The sequence below is a fragment of the Leucoraja erinacea genome, chromosome 10, assembly GCF_028641065.1.
Source record: "Leucoraja erinacea ecotype New England chromosome 10, Leri_hhj_1, whole genome shotgun sequence".
In the NCBI taxonomy this organism is placed as follows: domain Eukaryota; kingdom Metazoa; phylum Chordata; class Chondrichthyes; order Rajiformes; family Rajidae; genus Leucoraja; species Leucoraja erinaceus.
The window spans coordinates 7,890,379-7,912,685 of NC_073386.1; the positions used below are offsets into that span (position 1 = coordinate 7,890,379).

Consider the following 22,307-nt stretch of genomic DNA (forward strand, 5'->3'; position numbering starts at 1 on the left):
AAATAATCTACGTACGAGGTAGCATTAGAAATTGCAAGAGAGGGTGGTGAGTATATGGAACGGACTGCCAGAGGAGGCAGGTACTGTAGCAACTATTGCACAAGTACATAGATAGGAAAGGTTGAGAGGTACACGGGCCAAACATGGGCAGCTGGGACTAATGCAGAAGGGCATTTTGATCGCATAGACCAGTTGGGCTGCTTTCATTCTACATGACTTTAAGATCACAGATCTCAATAATAATCTGCTTCATTGTCGACTCTCTAAACTGCATAGTTTCATGGGAAACGGATTTGGTTAAACCCAGTTGTTCTGTGAATAGATTAGGGGTGTTCTTTACAGCGAGTTCACTGCTGGTATATTTCAGATTTTGCACTATTGTTACATGATTCCAATGAGTTTTAAACCAGAAAAGGTGCCAGGGCAAATGGGAATCCTCAAAAAAAAACTGAGAAAGCAAATTCCTTTACAAACATAAGTGTCATGAAGAAATGTGCAAAATATTGCTCTATTTTGGGTTAAGGCGGTTTTCAACTGCTTTTTTTTTGTAGTTAGGCAAATGAATTTTGCGAAGATGATTTATTATTTCAGGTTCATTGGTATCATTTAAAAATAAATTGGATAGGCATATGGATGAGAAGGGAATGGAGGGTTATGGTACGAGTGCAGGCAGGTGGGACTAAGGGGAAAAAAATTTGTTCGGCATGGACTTGTAGGGCCGAGATGGCCTGTTTCCGTGCTGTAATGGTTATATGGTTATTAATAGCAAAGTTTATAAGCAGCTTTATTTCCAAGCCATTTTAAATACCAGCAAACTTGATTTCAGACGTGAGATTCAAATATATGGAAAACACATTTATACAAATTGTATTTTTAATTCTTTCTTTAGACTCATGAAAGATCAGGAGCACCAAATTAATGGGCTCAACTGCACAAATTATAGATGTTTAAATTAATTAGTTTATTGTCATATACAACAGGATGCAATGAAAATCCACATGAGGATCGCAGGGAAAACAGTATACATACAGTAATGATAAATACAAAGTACAAAACTACCAAATACAAGTAGTGCAATAAAAAGGGGCGATTTGGCATATTATTGCCACATGTACAGATATTGAAAAACTTTATTTTGTATTCTACCCAAGCGAATCATTCCATACATCAAAATCTGATAATAATACTGAAGCAGCTATCCCTGAACCTGGTATTTACGTGGCTTTAAACTTTTATATCTGCTGCCCAACAGGATGGAGAACAGGGAATGACAGAGGTGCAAGTGGTCCTTGGTTATGTTGGCTGCTTTTTCAGGGCAGCGTGCTATAGATGGAGTTGATGGGTTGGGTGGGGAGAATGGGGGCGGCAGAAAGGCTGCTTTGCGTGATGGACTGGGTTACATTCACAACGCTCTGTAATTTCCTAGTCTTGAGCAGGGCAGTTGCCATAACAAGCAGTGATACATCTAGAGAGGATGCTTTAATGTGGTGTATCTGTAGAAATTGGTAAGATTCTTGAGAGCCAAATTTCCTTAGACCTCTGAGAAAGTCAAGGCATTGGTAAGCTTTCTAGGACATAACATCAATGTGGTTAAACCAAGACAAATTTGGGGAGATACAGTGCCCTCCATAATATTTGGGACAAAGACGCACCCTTTATTTATTTGCCTCTGTACTACGCAATTTGAGATTTGTAATATTTTTTTAAATCACATGCGGTTAAAGTGTACATTGTCAGATTTCATAAAAGGGTATTTATACACATTTTGGTTTCACCATGAAAAAATTACAGCTGTGTTTATACATAGTCGTCCTTGTCCCGTCCCCCCATTTCAGGGCGCCCTAATGTTTGGGGCACATGGCTTCACAGGCTTTTGTAATTTCCCAGGCGTGCTTAAATGCCTCCTTAATGCAGGTATAAGAGAGCTCTCAGCACACAGTCTTTCCTCCAGTCTTTCCGTCACCTTTGGAAACTGTTATTGCTGTTTATCAACATGAGGACCAAAGTTGTGCTAATGAAAGTCAAAGAAGCCATTATGAGACTGAGAAACAAGAATAAAACTGTTAGAGACATCAGCCAAACCTTAGACTTACCAAAATCAACTATTTGGAACATCATATAGGAGAGAGCACTGGTGAGCCTACTAATCGCAAAAGGACTGGCAGGTCAAGGAAGACCTCCTCAGCTGATGACAGACGAATTCTCTCTATAAATAAAGAAAAATCCCCAAACACCTGTCCGACAGATCAGAAACACTCTTCAGGTGTCAGGTGTGGATTTGTCAATGGCCACTGTCCAGAGAAGACTTCATGAACAGAAACACAGAGGCTATACTGCAAGATGCAAACCACTGGTTTGCTGCAAATATAGGATGGCCAGGTCACAGTTTGCCAAGAAGTACTTAAAAGAGCAACCACACTTCTGGAAAAAGGGTCTTGTGGACAGATGAGACGAAGATTAACTTATATCTGAATGATGACAAGAGCAAAGTATGGAGGAGAGAAGGAACTGCCCAAGATCCAAAGCATACCACCGCATCTGTGAAACACGGGGGTTGGGGTGTTATGGCCTGGGAATGTATGGCTGCTGAAGGTACTGGCTAACTTAGCTTCAATGAGGATATAACTGCCGATGGTGGTAGCATAATGAATTCTGAATTGTATAGACACATCCGACGTATCTGCTCAAGTTCAAACAAATGCCTCAAAACATTGACCAGCGGTTCATTCTACAGCAAGACAATCATCCCAAACATACTGCTAAAGCAACCAAAGGAGTTTTTCAAAGCTAATAAATGGTCAATTCTTGAGTGGCCAAGTCAATCCACCGATCTGAACCCAATTGAGCATGCCTTTTATATGCTGCCCAAGCAAAATATGAGATGCTGTTCCTCCAAATTGTGTTTAACCTCACTGTTCAAGGAGTTCTATATAAGGCATAAAATTATATGTTTTTTTCTGACTGCTCCTCTATAAGAATGACAACGTTTCAATGACAAAAAGTTGCATGACACTTAAAGTAAGTCTACAACTTTTCAAAGTTGTAATCACAGGCCAAAAAAGGTGATCAAATTGTGCAGATATCCTGTTCATCGATTCAAGTTTTAGAATGCTGGCATCATAACAAAAGGGATGTGTATCAGGGCTCTCACTTAACTTTTTTTCTCTGTTGCTAGCTGGGCAACCCCAGGCAACTTTTTAGGTTACCAAATGACAGTCATCTAAGACGGCTTGCGTGTGATAATGTGCTCAGACGAAGTGCGTAGTTACTAGTCGGAATTATGCTCAATGAAGCATTCACATATTATTTCTGCTTCAAATAAAGTCAGAAACTAAACATATTAACCAATCAAGTCATGATATATACCACAATGACATGCAGCAAAATTATAATACAGTATCTCAACTCTTTTTACACGTTGCAATGAATGCAATTTCTATTATTTCTTTCCACTGCCAAACAAAAATGTGGTTAGAGTATTCAGCGTATGATCAACCCCGGTGAGACCAAGCGCAGACTTGGCGATCACTTCGCAACAACACCTCCACTCAGTTCGCAATAACCAACTTGATCTCCCAGTGTCTCAGCACTTCAACTCTCTCCCCCTCCCCCCCCCCCCCGGCAGAGACAGAGAGCGACAGAGAGAGATAGAGAGGGGGGTCCCCTCTCAGAGTTGAACGCAAGGTGTCCCATTCCATTTTGCCAAGCCAGGCAAAATGGAACGGCTTTTAGGTTGCCCGGCAGGACTTCAGGTGGCCATTGGCACCCAGACAACCGTTAATTTCGAGCCGATTATTAATGCATTGTATACATTCAGAATTTAATTTATAACAGCTTTCATATTTCTCAGACTTTTAGAAAGTTTGTGATGCCCCACTTAAACATTTATTTTAAGCAGGTATATTATCAATACACCCTCACAAATACAATCATAAAGTTTAGTGAATTGGCCTGGTTGCAATTAGAGGATCTAAAAACAATTTGTGAGCAGTAAAATGATAAACTATTATTATTCAGCACAAGTATACAAGAGAGAAATCAAGGAGGCATAAAGAGGACAGGAAATAGCCTTGGAAGGGAAGATAGCGGAGAATCCTAGGAGATTCGACATGTACATTAAGAGCAAAAAAGTTAGTGGAGAGTGAATATGTCCTCTTTAAGGGAGAATGTGATCTGTATGTAGAGCCACAGGAAGTTGGCAAAGAGTTACCGGAATGTATCTTGTCTATATTTACTGTGGCGAAAGCTATGGAGGGGATAGGACAGGTTTGGAGGGATATGGACCTAACATGGACAGGTGGTGTTAGTGTAGCTGGGAAATGTTGGCCGGTGTGGGCACATTGAGCCAAAGGCCCTTTTTCCACACTGTAGCATTCTAATACTCTATGAGGCTAAATAATTAAGGGAAAAAAAAGTGAAGTATTAGAACATACATTGTATGGGGTGCTGCTGGTAGTCTTAAGGCACATTAGGTGGATAAATCCCCAGGGCCTGATCAAATATATATCGTGGAAAGCTAAGGAAGAAATTGCAGGGGGCTTGGCAGAGATATTTGCACCACCTTTAGCCACATGTTAGGTACCAGAAGATTAGAAGATGGCTAATGATTATATTTGGTAGCTTGTAAAATGAGGGACATAGATAGGATGGATAGAAATAATCTGTTCCCCGGGGTAAGGGAGTCTGAATCTAGAGGACGTTGGTTTAAGGAGAGGGAAAGATTTAAATGGAACACGAGGGACAACCTATTTGACGGAGGGTGATGTGTATGGAACAAGCTGCCAGAAGAAGTGGTAGTCATGAATATAATTATTGTAGAGGTGGGTACAATTTAAATGACATCCAGAAAAAAATTAACAACTATTTAAATAACAAAATTTCATTCAATTATGTCTGATTGTTTTAGAGTTAATTAAAACAAATTAAAACGCTTGGAAATATTTAAAAAACACTAAGCTACATTGAAATTATTTTAGAAACGCATACATTCCCTAGTCTATGGTCTGACAATCGTGAGTGAACTATCCAGGGTCTCTCAATCCTGAGCTAGGTATGTCCTGATGCTGTGGAATCCCAGAAAGAGTAGGCTCTGCCACAGAGATCAGCAACCCATCTCATTCTGCAAGAGTTGAACTGACACTGAGCCCTGCAAGTCCTGGGCCTGCTTTAATTCAAATGGCAAAAATAAAGGCCAATTTTACTAGGATAAGAAGCGATGTAGCAAAAGTGAAATGATTCTACCAGCTACTTAACAGAAAATCAGACTCATAGCAAATCTGAAAATCCAGAGCTTTCGGGAGAATAGAACTATGAAAATGCATGCCACAAAATGCTGGAGTCATTGAGCAGGTCAGGCAGCATCCCTTCAGAACATGGATAGGCAAAGCACCTTTCTTCCTTACAAAACATGAATAAGTAGGACCTATTGGTAACTAATAAGGTAACATATACAAAGATAGAGGATATGGGTAGGGTTCTTAACAAATACGTTGTAGCGGTCTTCATACAACACAAAGCCAATGTTGCAATTATGGAGGAAGTGTGCAAAATACTGGAAGAGACAAGCATAGTAAGAGAGGAATCGAGGGATACCATAAACTACCATTAGCAAAGATAGATTAATCAACAACAGTCAGAGGCTTTAAGGCACTGTCACCTTTTGAAAATGTAACAAGGGTTGATCTGGCAATGTATTTGATACTGTTAACATAGATTTTAGCAACATTCTTCACAAGGTGTTTTATGATGAATTGGTCAAAAGGCAGAATCCATGAGATCCACAGTGTGGCAAACTGGGACAAAAACTGGCAAGAAAGAGGGGGCATGTGTGATTAATGTTTTTGCACCTAGAAACGTATAAACAGGGGTTCAAGGCTCAGTAGACGGCCCCCTGCATTTCTGTTTGTTTGAATTGATAGATACAGCATGAAAACAGGCACTTTGACCCACCAAGCCCACACCAACCATTGTTCACCCATTCACACCAGTTCTACATTACCCTCAGTTTTGCATCTTCTCCTTGTACAACAAGGGCAATTTGCAGAGGTCAATTAACCTACAAATCTGTATATCTTTCGATGTGTGAGGAAACCGGAGAACCTGGAGGAAAGCCACGTGCTCAAACTCAATACAGACAACAGCATACTGTGCCGTGCAATATGTTGTGCATATTAGCAACTGAATTACATGCAGAGGAAGTGATAAAGTTCAAGGAAGATGAACAAAATTGATCATGTGGTTGACAAGATGGAAGAAAGCTTTCAAAATTGGTCAAAGAATTACTGTTTTTGCTGAATACTGATTTCTTCAACTTGATTAGCTGTATGACCTGTTTTATGACATTATGGTTATTGTTACTGAATGGCAGAGGTCACCTAGAGCCAACCCTGACAGCAACAGAGAAATCCATGCCACATTAGTTCCTGGTTTTTCTGATATTTTTCTTTGAAGTCAGCAGTGGGTACCGCCAATTCGCTGCTACCAGCAAAATCTAAGCCTTAAGCTTTCCTATAAAGGTTTATATTTTCAAGCGTGATATAATACTGCAATGAATTGTATGAATAGTTGAATCTTTTAGCTGTGCCTAGTAACACTTTCCCTTGGAGAAGGTCAGTAATATTCAAGGTAAAAAAAGTCTTTCCCCCAAATTGACAATTTAAAATCTTAGCTGTAAACGTGAAAAAATGAACTTAAATTGTGACACATTTCATTTGCTTTTTTGCACAATGTTATTGTGTACAATTTGCCCATGTAATAAGTGATGGTATTTCTTCAAGCTGTGTAAATGAAGGCAAATGATCAGAAGGATATGCAAAGCAATCTGATTTTATGATGATTCTGAGATTACCTCCCAATCAGGTCAAAAACAGTGTAACGGATCATAAGCACAAAGTATTATTTGTGGCTGTCCCCCTACAATAATTATATAAGTGGACTGATTCTGTGGAGGTCACATGATATGAAGGATGAGCAGGATTCAAGGACACAACTTTCATAAGATCTGCCCCGAGCCCAGATGCAAATCACATAAAACGCTCATCAACGCCTATACTTCCAAAGATTGAGGAGATTTGGTATTTTGCCAAAAACGATTAAAATTGTCAGGCTGTATAATTATACGACTATCAAACTTCTATATCTACAGTTGAGAACATTTGAATGGTTGCATAACAGCCTGATCGGTAACTCAAACACCCAGGCACGCAGGAGGCTGCAGAAAATGGTAGCCATTACCAGCCCTTCCCATAGTAGGGATCTACATTCATTTCACTTGCACTTATGTGCAATGTGACAAATAAACCATATTGTATTATATTGTATAGGAGGCACTACCTCAAAAAGGCAGCTATCATTGTCAAAGACTCACCACCTTGTCCACCTGCTGAAGTCTGTTACCATTGGGAACACGGTGCAGAAGATCGAAAACCGTGACCTCCAGATTCAAGAGCAGCTTCTTCCCAGCAATCATCAGGCTCCTGAACACTGCACATCACTAAACACAATCCTACCTCAGAAACTATGATCCACTATGGACTTTGGTTAGATTACACTATGAACTTCAGTTTTGCATTTTATGGTCTGGTTACCTCGTATTACTGATTATTAACAATTTATTATTTAATGCTTATTTGTGTGTTATTGCATTAATGGGGCCGTAAAGCTGCAGCAAGTAGGAGTTTCATTAATTCGTTTCTGGTACAGGTCCACCATCGATTTTCCAGCAGCTGGTGGTCTGGTCGGGATATCCTTTAATCCGAACAAAATTATAAGCGCTCATTTGAAATCCACCCATCCCCATGGAAGTGTCTTCCCGCCCCCCCCCCCCAACGAAAATGTGGCACATAGGCCTGGTGAGGCGGGCAATCTCAGTCTCATTGGGACTTCCGCGACCAATCGGCGGGTCAAATTTGCTCCCTACAGCCGGAGCTCTGGAACTCCGGCCCTGCTGGAACGGCAGATCTATTCCCATAGCCAACCTCCGAGGCCAGATTTACAGGCATGTACCTCGGCCCTCTTTGGCCTAGGTAGATAGTTCCAATACCATTGCACTCCCCTCAGGGGCCGTGACCTCTGTTGTTCCGGCAAAACAGATAATCCAGAAAAGTTCTGGAAACAAGAATGCTGGAAAATCGGTGGTGGACATGTATGACAATTAAACACTCTAAACTCTTGATATCCTACTTCAATCTGCACTAGTGGCCAACTGCAATATTCAAATATAGAATAATTTACATAGTGCCAACCAAGGTTCCCGAAGAGTTTACGAAACAAAGTATTGTTGAAGTATGATCACTATTGTAATATGTATATTGTACAGTACAATTTTGAGCATGACAAGATCCCACCAATTACAGTAATGTGGCAACAAACAGACAATCTTTTTGTTGGATTTTATCAAGTAGATATTATATTTACGTTATAAACATAGAAACAAAGAAAATAGGTGCAGGAGTAGGCCATTCGGCCCTTCGAGCCTGCACCGCCATTCAATATGATCATGGCTGATCATCCAACTCAGTATCCTGTACCTGCCTTCCCTCCATACCCCCCAATACCTTTTGCCACAAGGGCCACATCTAACTCCCTCTTAAATATAGCCAATGAACTGGCCTCAACTACCTTCTGTAGCAGAGAATTCCAGAGATTCACCATTCTCTGTGTGAAAAATGTTTTTCTCATCTCGGTCCTAAAAGATTTCCCCCTTATCCTTAAACTGTGACCTAAAGATATAACTTTCAAAGTTAGAGGACAATAGAAAATATTATCGCTCCGACAAAAGCAAGTTCATTTTACAGTTAACTACCTCAATGAATCTATCTGTAGCTTCAATCTTTTGAAAGCTTATAATTTGAAATCTTACAATGCATGTCTGTTGATATTTCCAAAGTGTCTTCTGCAGGATAAATCCAAATTATAAATGTCAAGTGGTACTATGATATATGTTTATATTCTCTGTTCGATGGTCATTTGTATCCAATTTGTGTTGATTCTGTAATAATTATTTCAGTGGGACTGATTGTGTTTAATTTCCAATGTTAGCTAATTTCACTAAAACAAGGCTTGCAATCTCTGGAACAGGAGAGATGGGAAAAGAGTCCCACTCCAGGAAATGTTCCATTATCTATGTTGGAGACACGAATGCGTTGAATTCAGTTATAATGCCGAAGTGAATACCTACATTGTTATTATTATTAGCCTGAACAATAGACCATAGAAAGGAGTCAATTCCCTTCTTAACATAGAATATTGTTTCTTCAATGTTGACTCTTGCCACAAAAACCCAGTGATTGCTTTTATGGAAGGAAATACACCATGTGTACCTGATCTTGCCAATATATAAACTCTTTCTCAGGGAAACTTGGTTCGCTCCATATCATTCACTGAAATAGCCAAATGAGCCAGTTATATCAAGCCAGTTATATCAATCATGAAGGGGGCGCTGTTCTGGCGGCAGCCATGGCAGCAGCGCTTCAGCCTTTCAATTTTATTTTTTATTTTTAGTAGGTTTTAAAGTGTGTATTTAGTGGGGTTTTTTGTGTTTTGTGTGGGGGGTGGTGTAAGGGGGAAACCGCTTCGATCGCCTCCTCCAAGGAGAGGCGACTTTTTCCATGTCGCCTCCCCCGTGGCCTACCATCAAGGATCGGCGAGGTCTTTCCCGGAGACGTGCCCGGGGCTTCAGCGGCAGGCGCAGCGTGGACTCGGCGTGGACTCGCCGGAGGGGAGTGCTCCGTTTCACTGGCCCGGAGCAGCCGGCAGCCTGAAGTCGCAGCCTGAAGCCGCGGTCTGCAGAGTTCCAGCTGCTGCGGCGTCTACATCCCTCGTGGGGGACCCGGGGGAAGAAGAAGCCGCCATTGCCGGCCCGCGGATAACTTCTACCGCGGGCCCAGCATGGACTTACCATCACCCCTGGAGGGGAGCTTCGACCGCCGGCCCTGCAATCTACGGTGCTTCTGGCTGCGGCGGGGACTTTAAATCTCAACCGCCGGCCTGCGGCCTACACAATCTTGAAGCCGCGGTCTCCGGTTCTGGACTGGACTCTGGACATTGTCTAATGGGGGGGGGGGGGGGGGGGAAAGAATGGAGGAGGACAGGGCCAAAATGTTTTGTGCCTTCCACCACAGTGATGAATGCTGTGGTGGATGTTTATGTTACATGTTGTGTCCTGTTTATGCATTTTATTATTTTGTTTAACCCATCTTTAGCCTTTGTATGGAACTGAGGGTATATTTTTAAATTAGGGTAAAGCACTTTGGGGTCAATTAAAATTGACTATAAATGTGCTATATAACCCCTCTGTCGCTCCCTTCCTTCCCTTTCACCCCGCGCTAACGGCCCCTGCACTGCTTCCCGGCCAATGTCAGGACCAAGCAACGGTACCCGACCCCCAGGCCCCTGCACACCCGAGAACTTATTATTATTATTATTATAAGCTACTAAAAAATATTTAAATGTGGCATCAGCGGTCAGCAGATAGGAAAGACACCCCCGACACCAGTCAACCTTATAACATTGGGTTATTTTTCAAATTAGGAGAGGCGACACACAAATTTCATTCTGAGATTGTCACTGGATACCGTAAAGGGCATCCCACCAGAACACTGAGAACGTCAGCTCCAGAGATAGTTGTGCCTCTAGCCAAGCTATTACAGTACAGTTATAACACTGTAGCACAAGTCTTCAATATTATGGTTATTCAATATAAAAAACTGCCACAATAAGGCCTGTATGCAAAACAGTGCAAATCAAATCCAGCTGATTACTACCCACTCAGCCCATTTCCAATCTTCAGTAAAACAATGGGAAAGTTCATCAACAGTGTTATTGAGCAGCATTTACTTTTTTTTATATATAAAGTAAAGCATTTGGTTTACATAATCATATTTGCAGAACCACATTTTAAAAACAAAGTCTCGATTTCACATCATCATGCTCTAAGATATATTCTGTCCCACAAACAGAGAAGAGTAAATTGCAATGAGAGCACAGTGGCACACTCAGGAGTGAATCCAGTCAACCTATCCTCCCCACCCTTGGCACATGGGTCTGCAATATATTTCTCCTTGTGCCAATTCAATTCGCTAATGAACCGCTTGTTTCACTCCTTTACAACCATACTAGCAGCCAGCAAGCTCCAATAACCACTTTCCCCAAACCTTCTGTCCAGATTAATTTTATAGCCTTTTACTTTGAACCATTTACTAATGGGGAAAAACTCTAGTTATTCCGTTCTGAAAGATACAGATGTGCAACTGAGACAGTACCAAGAACCACACAAGAATCAAAGGGAAAACCCTGCTAGACCTCATCATTGACAATCATCATAAATGCATTTGTCTGTAAAAATCTTAGTACATGGGACAATTCTACTGTTCCTCTGCAAACAATCCTAAATTGACAATGTGAAGGATAGACCAGGACTGAGATAAGTTGGAAATATGGGCAGAAAAATACCAGATGGAGTTTAATCTGGACAAATATGAGATGACACATTTTAGGAAACTAAATGCCAGATTAAGTTGGAGTGCAAGTCGACATCTCCCTGAAAGTGGCAACACAAGTGGATAACGTGGTAAAGAAGGTGGATGGCGCGTTTGCCTTCATCGATTGGGGCCGAGCATAAAGATCGACATGTCATTTTGCATATGCATAAAACTTTGGTTAGCCTCATTTGCAGTATTGCATGTAGTCTGGTTACCATACTACAGGCCCTTTGGCCAAACTTTTCTACCAAAGCTAGTCCCATTTGGCTGTGTTTAGCCGATATACCTCCAGCTCTTTCTTATCCACATATCTGTCCAAATATCTCTTCAACATTTTAATTGCACCCACTTCTACCATGTATAAGAAGGATCTGCTGGGTTAAACCGAAGATAGACACAAAAAGTTGGAGTTACTCATCAGGACAGGCAGTATCTCTGGAGAGAAGGAATGGGTGACGTTTCCGGTTGAGACCTCATCTCGACGTCTTAAGAAGGGTCTCAACCCGAAACGTCGCCCATTCCTTCTCTCCAGAGATGGTACCTGTCCCACTGAGTTACTCGAACTTTTTGCGCTCACCTCTACCATTTTCCTCTGGCAGCTGCATTCCACAAACGCACCACCCTTTGTGTGGGAAAGATGCCTTACAGTGCCCTTTAAATCTTTTCCCTCTCACCTTGAACCTGAATGTTCCAGCTTTAGGCACATCTCTCCTAGGAAAAAGACTGACCATTCACGTTATCTCCAGCCCTCATGATTTTATACATCTCCAATATGTCACACCCTCAGTTTCTGACTATACATGAAAAAAAAGCCCAGCGTCCAGTCTTTACTTCAGTGCTTCCACACCTCAAAAAAAAAAATTCCTGAAATAGAACCCCAAATTTCCTGGAATTTGATGGTACCTCCTGAAATGTTCAAAAATGCTTCCTGCGTGCCATTTGTTGTTGTTCTTCTTTTGCGGGCCCACACTAACAACAAAGCAATCAAACTCAGACAATGAACACAGTTAAAGCCCTGTCCCACGGTACGAGTTCATTCCAAGAGCTCTCCCGAGTTTGCCCTGATTCGAACTAGGAGATTTACAGTAATGGCCACTCGTCGGTACGGGTCTCTCGTGGACATGCTTTCATCATGTTGAAAAATCTTCACGAGTCTCTAACAACAAAGTGCTTACCTGCCATTGTCCCGAGTCTTCCCAAAGCTCTACCTGCCCTGATTCGAACTAGAGATTTACAGTAATGGCCACTCGTCGGTACTCGGGTCTCTCGTGGACATTTTTCATCATGTTGAAAAATCTTCACGAGTCTCCCCGTGCTTACCTGCCATTAGCGAGTCTTCCCAAATACCTGCCGTTAGCGCTAAGAGACGTCCCCGAGTTCCGATGTACCCGCTACGTTCATTCTCCGTGCTTGCCAGGAGTTCGATTTTTTTTTTTTTTTCTTTTAATTCGGGAGAGCTCTTGGAATGAACTCGTACCGTGGGACAGGGCTTTCAGCCTCTAATTTGCCTCAAACTAAACTACTGGGTTGTGACGGCTCCTTCCCTCTCCTTCTTCCCCCTCCCATCTCTCTCCCCCCTCTCCTTCTCTCCACTACCCCTCCCCCTGTCTTTCCCCCTCCCTCTCTCATTCCCCTCCACCCTCTCTTCCCTCCCCCTTTCACCTTCCCCCTCTCTCTGCCCCCTGCCCCCACTCTCTCCCCCCCTTCTCTCCCTCCCTCCCAGTATTGGGGGCCCCGGCCAGAGCGACGCCTGGTGTCAGGTCACGGCTGTTGCCAGGACCGAGTTCAGAGACAGTTTCCCCAGACCGCCAGCAGGATGCCAGGCTGACCGTCGGCGAGGCTCCTACGCCGTGGATGGAGACGATGGACCGGGCGGGCAGACACCGCAGCCCCGGGCCCTCCCTTTTTTTCCCCAAATCATCCCGCGGGCCGGATTGGTTCGCGGATAGTTTGACACATCTGATATAAAACAAGCCTGTTCAACAACATTCTCCAGAGCCCTGCTGCATTTACTATGAAATTTCTTGCCTGATTTAATTTGCAAAAATGTAGCAGATGTCCGAGTTAATTTCAAACTGCCATTCCTTGGACCACTTTCCCAATTGTTCAAGAACTGGTTGTAATCCGAAATAATCTTTTTCATTATTGGCTAAATTATTAATCTCGGTATCATTGCAAACTTACTAACCATGCCAATAACATTCTCATCTAAATTGTTAATACAGGCAACAATCGGTTTCAGGTTAGTTTATTGTCACATGTACCGAGATACAGTGAAAAGCTTTTGTTTTGTGCTAACCAGTCAGCAGAAGGACTATATATGATCACAATTGATCGATTTACAGTGTATAGAATAGAAATTTAAGAGTGTGGAGTGATTGCAATACGAGTTTGTAGATCTGCTTCTGTGGCTAGCACACAAATAGTCACCTGTGTTGGGCTACAACAATGGGCCCAGCAATGATCCCTGCAGCACACCACTGCTCACAGGCCTCCAGTCTGAGACACAACCCTCAACTGCCAGCCACAGATACACCAGGCTTGAAAACACACAGCACCAGATTCAAGAGAAGCTTCTTTCCCACTATTATTAGACACTTGAAGAGACCTCTCATATGCTTACCCAATATTCCAATCTACCTTGTTGCAAGCTTTGCACTTTTTTTTTTTTTTTTTACTGTATTTTCTCTGTAGCTGGAACACTATATTCTGCACTCCAGTTCCTCTCTATTTTTGTACTACCCATTTTACCTGTGCATGGTTTAATCTGCCTGGACAGCGTGCAAAACAACGTCTTTTACTGTTACTCAATATACCAATTCCAATATCACCCACTGATTCCTATCACCAAACCAATTTTGTATCCACTCGGCAAGCTCACCATGGATCCTCCCTTGATCTAATCTTCTGTTGGAATGGATTGGAGTGCATTACCTACAAGAAGCTGGTCAAACTTGAATTGCTTTCTCTGAGGCTGTAAGGGGCCGATGAAAGAATGTAATATGGATGGATCAGGTAAATACGTCTTTTTCCCCAGGGTACAAATGTCAAAGACTAGATGGCATAGCTTTAGGGCAAGAAAGCTTAAAGGAGATGTGCAAAGCAAGTTTTTTTTGTTTACACAGGGAGGGATATCTAACTGCAATACTTTGGAAGATGGCGAGGCAGATGTGATAGCAACATTTAAGAGGCACAAGATATATGAATAGAGGGAAGTGCATAGAGGGATACGGACCTTGTGCAGACAAATGAGATTACTTGGATTAGCATGTGTAGGACAGAACTGCAGATGTTGGTTTAAACCGAAGATAGACACAAAAAGCTGGAGTGACTCAACGGGACAGGCAGCATCCCTGGAGAGAAGGAATGGGTGATGTTGCAGGTCAAGATTCTACTTCAGACTGTGGCTGAAACATCTCATTCTTCTCTGGGGAAGTCCTCACGAATTTAATTAATTCCAGTTTCTAGAAATGGCTAGCACAATGGTTGCAGCAGAGACTATGAACTATTTCATCGTTCATTCTACAGTGCGACAGTTGTGCTCCAGAAATAGCAGTGCCTCTAACAAAATTATTCCAGTTGATCTACAAAAATAGAATCTACTCACCAAACCATAAGATCATCTGGAAAGGATGCACCATGCAAAACCTAATTTGCCCAATTGCTGATCTACCTACCTTCCGTAAATTCAAAGTGATGAAGTGATCGAAGATAATACAAAGTGATAATTTGCATTCCCAGCAATTGCTTCTCATCGGTAATCAGTTAAATTTCATCAGGTGATTAGTCACTGCCCCACCTTAAGCCTTGACTGTAAGAAGTGAATATTGACCAAAGCACTGAACTCCAGAGGCAAAACAAACATAAAAATAGCAACATAGAAAAATGAAACAGCCCACACCTGCCCATGAGTGTGTTCTGCCATTCAATAAAATCATAGCTAATTCCTACCTAATTCCTTGATGCCCCAAGTGTCTAAACGTCTATCAACCTTTGGCTTATATTTTGGACCACGCCCGAATGCTGAAAATAAACACCCATTTGCTACAACAGCTATAGTGGAAAGAATGATGGAAGCTAATATAATATTAAAGTTACAGTTCCAATGAGGTTGCAGGAACAGAGATAAGTGGAAGACAAATCTTTGAATACGGCACAGGAAATTGAGAACACGTTAATAAGATACAGGATCCCGGGCTTTATTCATCAATTAAGTCGAAAAGCAAGGAAACTAGGTTGAACTTTTGTTGCATCCAATTCTGTTCACACCATCATAAGACAGGTACGAAGGTGATATAGATTTTGCAGGAAAAAAAGATTTAGGGCATTAGTCCTTTGGACAACGGATCTCAATTATGTGGACACACTGAAGAAAGCGAGGCAACAATTCGTTAAAAATCATCTAGTATTCAGTCAAGGTGAAGAGTAGTTGTTTCCCTTAATGGCAGTTAAATAAACAGAACACAACTTAAGTTGGTTGTCATGAGAAAGGAATATTTTCCAAACACAAGTAAGCAGAATTTGGAATTTAATACCTATTCTGTAACCGTTTGCAAAAGGAATTGGTTAGATGCTTGAAGAGAAGAAATAAAAAGTAATTGTGGAGCTATGGCGACGGGATAAGAGTTGGTGTATGAAACTAGCAGATTGCAGAGAATTGACAAATCTGACAGGCTGCCATACTTCCTTCAGAGCTGATATTTAAAATGCTCAACAACTAAACCTTCACAGAATATAGAATGTCAAAATATTTACAACATTTAAAATTAAAGTTTCTCGTCACTTTAGCCTTGAAAAGCTGACCCCTTATCATGTTCTAACTTTTCTAACCAATGGAAGCAGTCGGCCCGAAACGTTGCCTATTTCCTTCGCTCCATAGATGCTGCCGCACCCGCTGAGTTTCTCCAGCAATTTTGTCTACCCTCAACTTCTATTCTACAATCCCTTCATAGATCCTTGAGTTTCAATGAGGCCACCTCTCACCTAAATTTGAGTACAGACCCATCGTACTCAATAGTCCCACAAAAAGAATCAAGAAGGCAAACTCCTTCATCAGTAACCAAAATAGTATTCCAAAAGTATACTGCTTCTAAAGAAGCATGGCCGTACAGTTAAGGAGAACAAAATCATCCAAGGCCCAAACAATTAGTTATTCCTTATTAGTTTTAGTTCAAGTTAGTATTTATTGTCACTTAACCAATTAAGGTACAGTGACATTTGAGTTGCCATATAGCCATACTAAGTGAAAAGCAACAGTACACAGCCACATAAAATAAAATTTGACATAAATGTACACCACAGTGGAATTAACATTCCTAACTGTGATGGAAGGCAATGAAGTTCAGTCATCTTCCTCCTCTTTTCACCCGTGGTCGGGGCCTTTTGAACCCTCCGCAGTGCTGCTGTCGACGGTCCGATGTTCAAGCCCTCGCGTCGGGATGATGGAATCTCCGGCGTCAGGACCGATCGGAACATTCCGCAGCATGGAGCTCCCGAATCAGCCTCTTCTTACCAGAGACTGGCTTCACGGTGTTAAAGTCCACAGGCTCCATGGTCGGAGCACTTATCGCTGGCGATCCTCGGCAAAGGATCGCCTGCTTCGTGATGGTAAGTCCGCACCGGTACCGAGATTTGAAGCTCCAGGCTGGTCCCCAGGAAAGGCTGCACCACTCCACGTTGTAGGCCGCAGGGGTGGGGGGGGTAAGGAGACGTGACACGGAAAGAAATTGCATCACCGTCGAGGTAAGTGGCAGAAAAATGTTTCCCCCGAACACCCCACCCCACATAAAACATACCAAGAAACATTAAAACATACATTTAAGATATACTTAAAATAAGAAAAACAGAAGGGACGAGATAGACTGTTGGCGAGGCGGCCATTAAGGACTGTTTAGAGATACTGCGCGGAAACAGGCCCTTTGGGCCACCAGCGATCCCCGCACATTAACACTATCCTACACACAGCCGGGACAATGTACACTTATACCAAGCCAACTAACCTACAAACATGCACATTTTATAATCCAACCTTTTACAAACAATGCTGGCAGTACAGCAATTTATCCATGTGTTTCTGAAATTGTGTTCCAAAATCACAACTCCTGCTCTTTAGGGCAAGGAAGCAGGCACGAGATCATCATCGCATCTCATTTCAACTACAAGCCACACAGCATCTCAAAATGGAAGGATATTGTCATTCCTCTGTCATTGTAGGGTCAAAAGCTTGCAATTCTCGAATAGCTCGCTGGGAATATCGTTCACAGTCAAGGACAACAGTGATATGAGAAAATGCAATCCCTTCGCAAAGTTAATTATGGATCCACAATAAATGTTGGTATATATTTGATATTTAAAGATGAACAGTGACTATTGGTCTCAAAGAAAAAAACTCAACTGGATAGAATTTTGGGAAAAAATAATTCCTTTTATCTTGTAGTTTCATCAGTGCTCCATGAAATTGGAAATGTTTTTTCAATAGTACCAAAATCAGCAAACACACTGCTCTAACAAGCAGTGGCAGGATATTTTGTTGCCCTCAGCACTAGCTTTATAGCCAGTTTTCGATGCAACTCAAAAGATTACACATTTTATGTAATGTCAAACAGCTAACAAAGCATATACAGCTTTGGTCTTCAACTTGTATTAGATCCCATGGGGCAAAATAACACTTTTGATTCCATTCCTATTCACTCGAGTGCTCTGTTTAAATATGAAGCAAATATGCCAAATATTTTCAAGCATAATTTCTAACATTTAATTTTCAACACAAATGAAAAAATATTTTTTTTTTGCAATCTTATTCATAAAATGCTAAATTCATGGATTGAGCTTAACAGACCCTTTCGTATTTCAAAAAGAATTACCAGATCACCATTGCACCATCCAAGGAGATGAAACTTTTGATAGTGTGGAACAATTTTTTTTCAGCAAACTGTTGTCAACATATTATGTTTTTTTAATTTAAGCAAGAATAGAACATAACAAACTTTAAAATAAAAAAGCTACAAAATTATTTGCCAAAGTGCAAGAACACCCAAATTGAGAACCAACCCTATAACCTGGCCACGATATTGCAAATATTTGAAATATGACAGTAATTATGACAGTCCTGTCAATTATGAACAGGTTGACGAGAGAGCTGAGCATTTGGTATGTTACAAACTCTTCCCACATCCTACTGTAACTTGAAATTCAATTGAAATCCAAGAAGGTACAAAGAATAGAATTGAAAACCACATGTTTTTATAACGTACATCTAGAGAAGCCAGGTGGAAATCATTCCACAGTACTATGTGGAATGGCTAACTTCTGCCCTAAAAAGTTCACCAGAAAAGATAATTATGCATTTAATTACCATTTTCAGGATGGGTTATGTAGAAACTGGACACTGTGTATGGCTGCAAAATAATTAATGTAATTTGAAAATAATTATTTAGCTATAAAGCACACTTTATAGAACTACACATTTCCAATTGAGATAATTTATAAAGAATATTAACATGGAAGTATTTGAGATCAAACATGAAATAAGATATGCGTTATCAGTTTTCAAAAGCCAAGACAATGAACCACTATACCTTTGAATTTCTAATCAGAGGTAGTATCACCATAATTGAAAATTTAAAATTACATTGTTATACTGTCCATGATCATGCCAATGGTGAACTTTTAACTATCTTACATTTCAAGAATTGAATTAAACGGTCACTTTTTATTTTAAAACCTCCAAAGTCATGATTGCAAATTTATAGCTTGCACAAGTTATACAAACACTTAAAAACTTCTTACGCAATGCTTCAATTTATCCATATTTAATTAACTCTCAAATCCTCCTGATAGTAATTACCTTCTTACAACATTAAAACAAAATCACACAGGAATCCAAAGGTTAATGTTGTGTATATCATTGGCCTTGGTGCTATTCTTTGGTAACAAAAGCCATCTAACACCAAGAAAATTAAATATAAATATAGGATATGGGGGGCATATTTCAACATTAGCAACCCAAGTTGAAAGGGATAGAATAGAAAGCCACAAAGTACAAGCCCTTTTTAATTCCCACATTTTCCTGGTATGTTTCCCCCATTTTGCCCAGAATCAAGAATTGATTTTACTTTGTGTGCGAGTGTGGAGAGTTGCAGAAACCCATTCGTAAAGACATCATTATTTCGAGGCTCAAAACATATAACAGTAAAAAATAGATTAAAAACCTAACTTTTTATTTATCCTGATTGTTGGGGTGGGCAATAAACCCAAACATTGGTCCGGAATGTCATGTTGGCGTGGCAAGAAAGACATGGAAGCGCTGTGTGTGCCCCATGCCGCCTGGTTTGTGTCAGCGTGAACATGTCACGCCACCGTGTTCACTGCTCCCAAAAGCCACAACCCAACCAAGCAGCTGGACGCAAGGCGAGGAAGAAAAGCTGGCACACGAAGCATGCACTTCAAAAAGAAAGCCCATATCCAAACCGAACGACCCACCGTCAACCCCGAGCACCAAGCGAGCCGCTGAGTTCCGGCGGCGCAAAAAAAGTTTTGTTGCTTTTTTTCCCCAAAAAATAAAAGGGCACGTACCTTTGGCACAAGGGGAAGGTGCGCGATGCGGCCGAGCTGCTCGGGTATGGTGTTTTATTATTGTCAGCGGTCGTCCTCCATCCATTCCAGCGCCGCCATTTTGCTTTACGATTGTGCGAAGATGGCGGCGGGAGGGAGGGAAGGAAGGAGAGATGGCGCTGGGAAAAGCCCTCCCCCCCCCACATACACACAACCCCCTCTCTCTCTCTCTCTCAAGCCCGGCCGGAGGCAATCCCAGCCGCCTTTAGCAACATAGCAATTTCCGAAGAGAGGAAACAAAAGAAAAGATCAAGTAAGGTGTTTGTTTTTCGCGGCGACTGGCGGCCGAACGAGAGCTGCAATCCTTTGTCCGGCCGCCGTGCGTATGGCGGGAGTGGAGCGCCATGCAGGGCAGATGCAGCTCAGTGGCTCTTCGCTTGTTGAAGTGGCAGCCGCTGCAACCGTGAGGGGCAGCAGCAATGCAAATGGTGGTGGCTTCCTGGCCAGGTGTCCCCTTTCCACACGCAAAAGCACGTTTGAAATATATCATAATCCTACCCCGTTCTGGCAGCACTGGGTGAACTTCGCCGCACCATAAAAACCAGCAGGCAGGTATTAAAGAGAAGAGCGTCAAGAAGACCAAGGCAACTCGACGCCTCTTTCAAGAGAACAATAATTGTTGGCTGTTGGGCCAGCTTTTCAGCCCAACACACTCCCATTCCCTCATGAGACGTTGGGAAACCACAGCCCTCAGGAAAAGAGGGCAGCCAAATAAAATTAGTTGTGGAGAAAATAAATTAATTATCCAGATGAAAACTCTCCAATAACAATGCAGTGCTACATTATTTACTAAATAGGATTCAAATATTTACAACGTCCACAGTTTTACAGATGTTGCAAATATATTTTATAATAAAACTACTGAAAATGAAATCTGAGTAATCATGTCCATGAGAAAAATAGCTGCTAGTGCTGGATAGCATGTTGAGAGGAATTATTGACAACTGTTCGTTTACAATGTAGACTTGATTACTTACCAAATTTTGCAACTTTTTCCTTTCACTATTCTCATGGAATTTCCAGTTCCAGCATATCATGAAAATCTATACTTTTACAGGCACCTGATCCTTTATCTTTCTGAAATAAACATTTATTTTCAGCCGTAGACAAAAATGCTGGAGAAATTCAGCGGGTGAGGCTGCATCTATGGAGCGAAGGAAATAGGCAACGTTTCGGGTCGAAACCCTTTATTTTCAGCCCTTGTTTTTATATTTCATCATATAATACACAATACTCAGAAAAATATTGCTTTTATTTTTTGCCAAAACATGGATTTCGTTATTACATAATAGAAACAATGCAACTCAACAAAAGACATTCACTAAGATCAATCAATAAAAAACATTTCAAATAGAAAATGATTAAAGTTAAACTAAACTAATGTTGATTCAAAGGTTAATAGCAAAGAGAATAATGGTAACCAATAGTACAAATAGGAAAAGGTTTGGTTATATGAAGAATCAGAAGATTATGAAAAATTGTTTTGGACAAATGAAAAAACACAAGGACAAATAGAAGATATAACAGAGAGACTACATAGGCATTTTGCATTGGCTTTCACTCTTCATGGTGATCTTTGACCAGAAAAATGTTAATATTATTTAAAAGGGGGAGTTTTTGGTAGAACCTGAGATCTTAAAAAATACACAGGGCAGCCAGGCTGAACTATATTCCATCTGTGGTATCTCCAGGAAATGAAATGGATGCTGTACAAACACTATCCACATAGCTTTAAAGAATCACCAGAAGAAGTAAGACAATGCATTTGTCTGGCAGATTACAATTTTTAAACAGGGAGAAAAGATGTGCGTGACTATAGGTCTCTCAGTATCATGTTCAAAAATGGGATGATGTTTGAGACCACCGTTAGTGATGAACAGCATGACTAGCTAGTTAAAGATATTTCAGAACCACACAAGAAAGCTTCAGTGAAAAACTAAACAGTAAATAATTTTCAAATTTCAACAGCAAAGTGCACTTGTAAATAAAACATCTCTAAGTTTGCGGATGACACAAAGCTGGGTGACAGTGTGAGCTGCGATGAGGATGCTATGTGGGTGACTTGGATGGCAAGAACAGGAAGGCAGATTTGGTGGCAAGAGCAGGAAGGCAGATTATTATCTGAATGGTGTCAGATTAGGAGAAGGGGAGGTGCAACAAGACCTGGGTGTGCTTGTACATCAGTCACTGAAAGTAAGCATGCAGATGCAGCAG

At 41.3% G+C, this 22,307-nt stretch overlaps 1 protein-coding gene across 5 annotated transcripts in view; it reads right to left on the reverse strand.

Annotated features, from left to right (window-relative positions):
* znf644b (zinc finger protein 644b) overlaps positions 1-20,750 on the reverse strand; it is a 107,905-nt gene extending 87,155 nt beyond the window's left edge. The window contains exons 1-2 of one of the 5 annotated variants that reach the window (XM_055641382.1): positions 20,055-20,166; positions 18,835-18,877 (exon numbers count right to left, since the gene is read on the reverse strand). Coding sequence is in view for 1 of the 5 variants with exons in the window: in XM_055641377.1 (XP_055497352.1) it covers positions 20,055-20,239 (185 nt within the window). In the remaining 4 variants the exon portion in view is untranslated. Of the gene's footprint in view, positions 1-18,834; positions 20,261-20,591 lie in introns of those variants that run through there. The other 4 variants (XM_055641380.1, XM_055641377.1, XM_055641379.1 and 1 more) reach the window with 4 other exon arrangements.
* Positions 20,751-22,307: the final 1,557 nt, after the last annotated feature.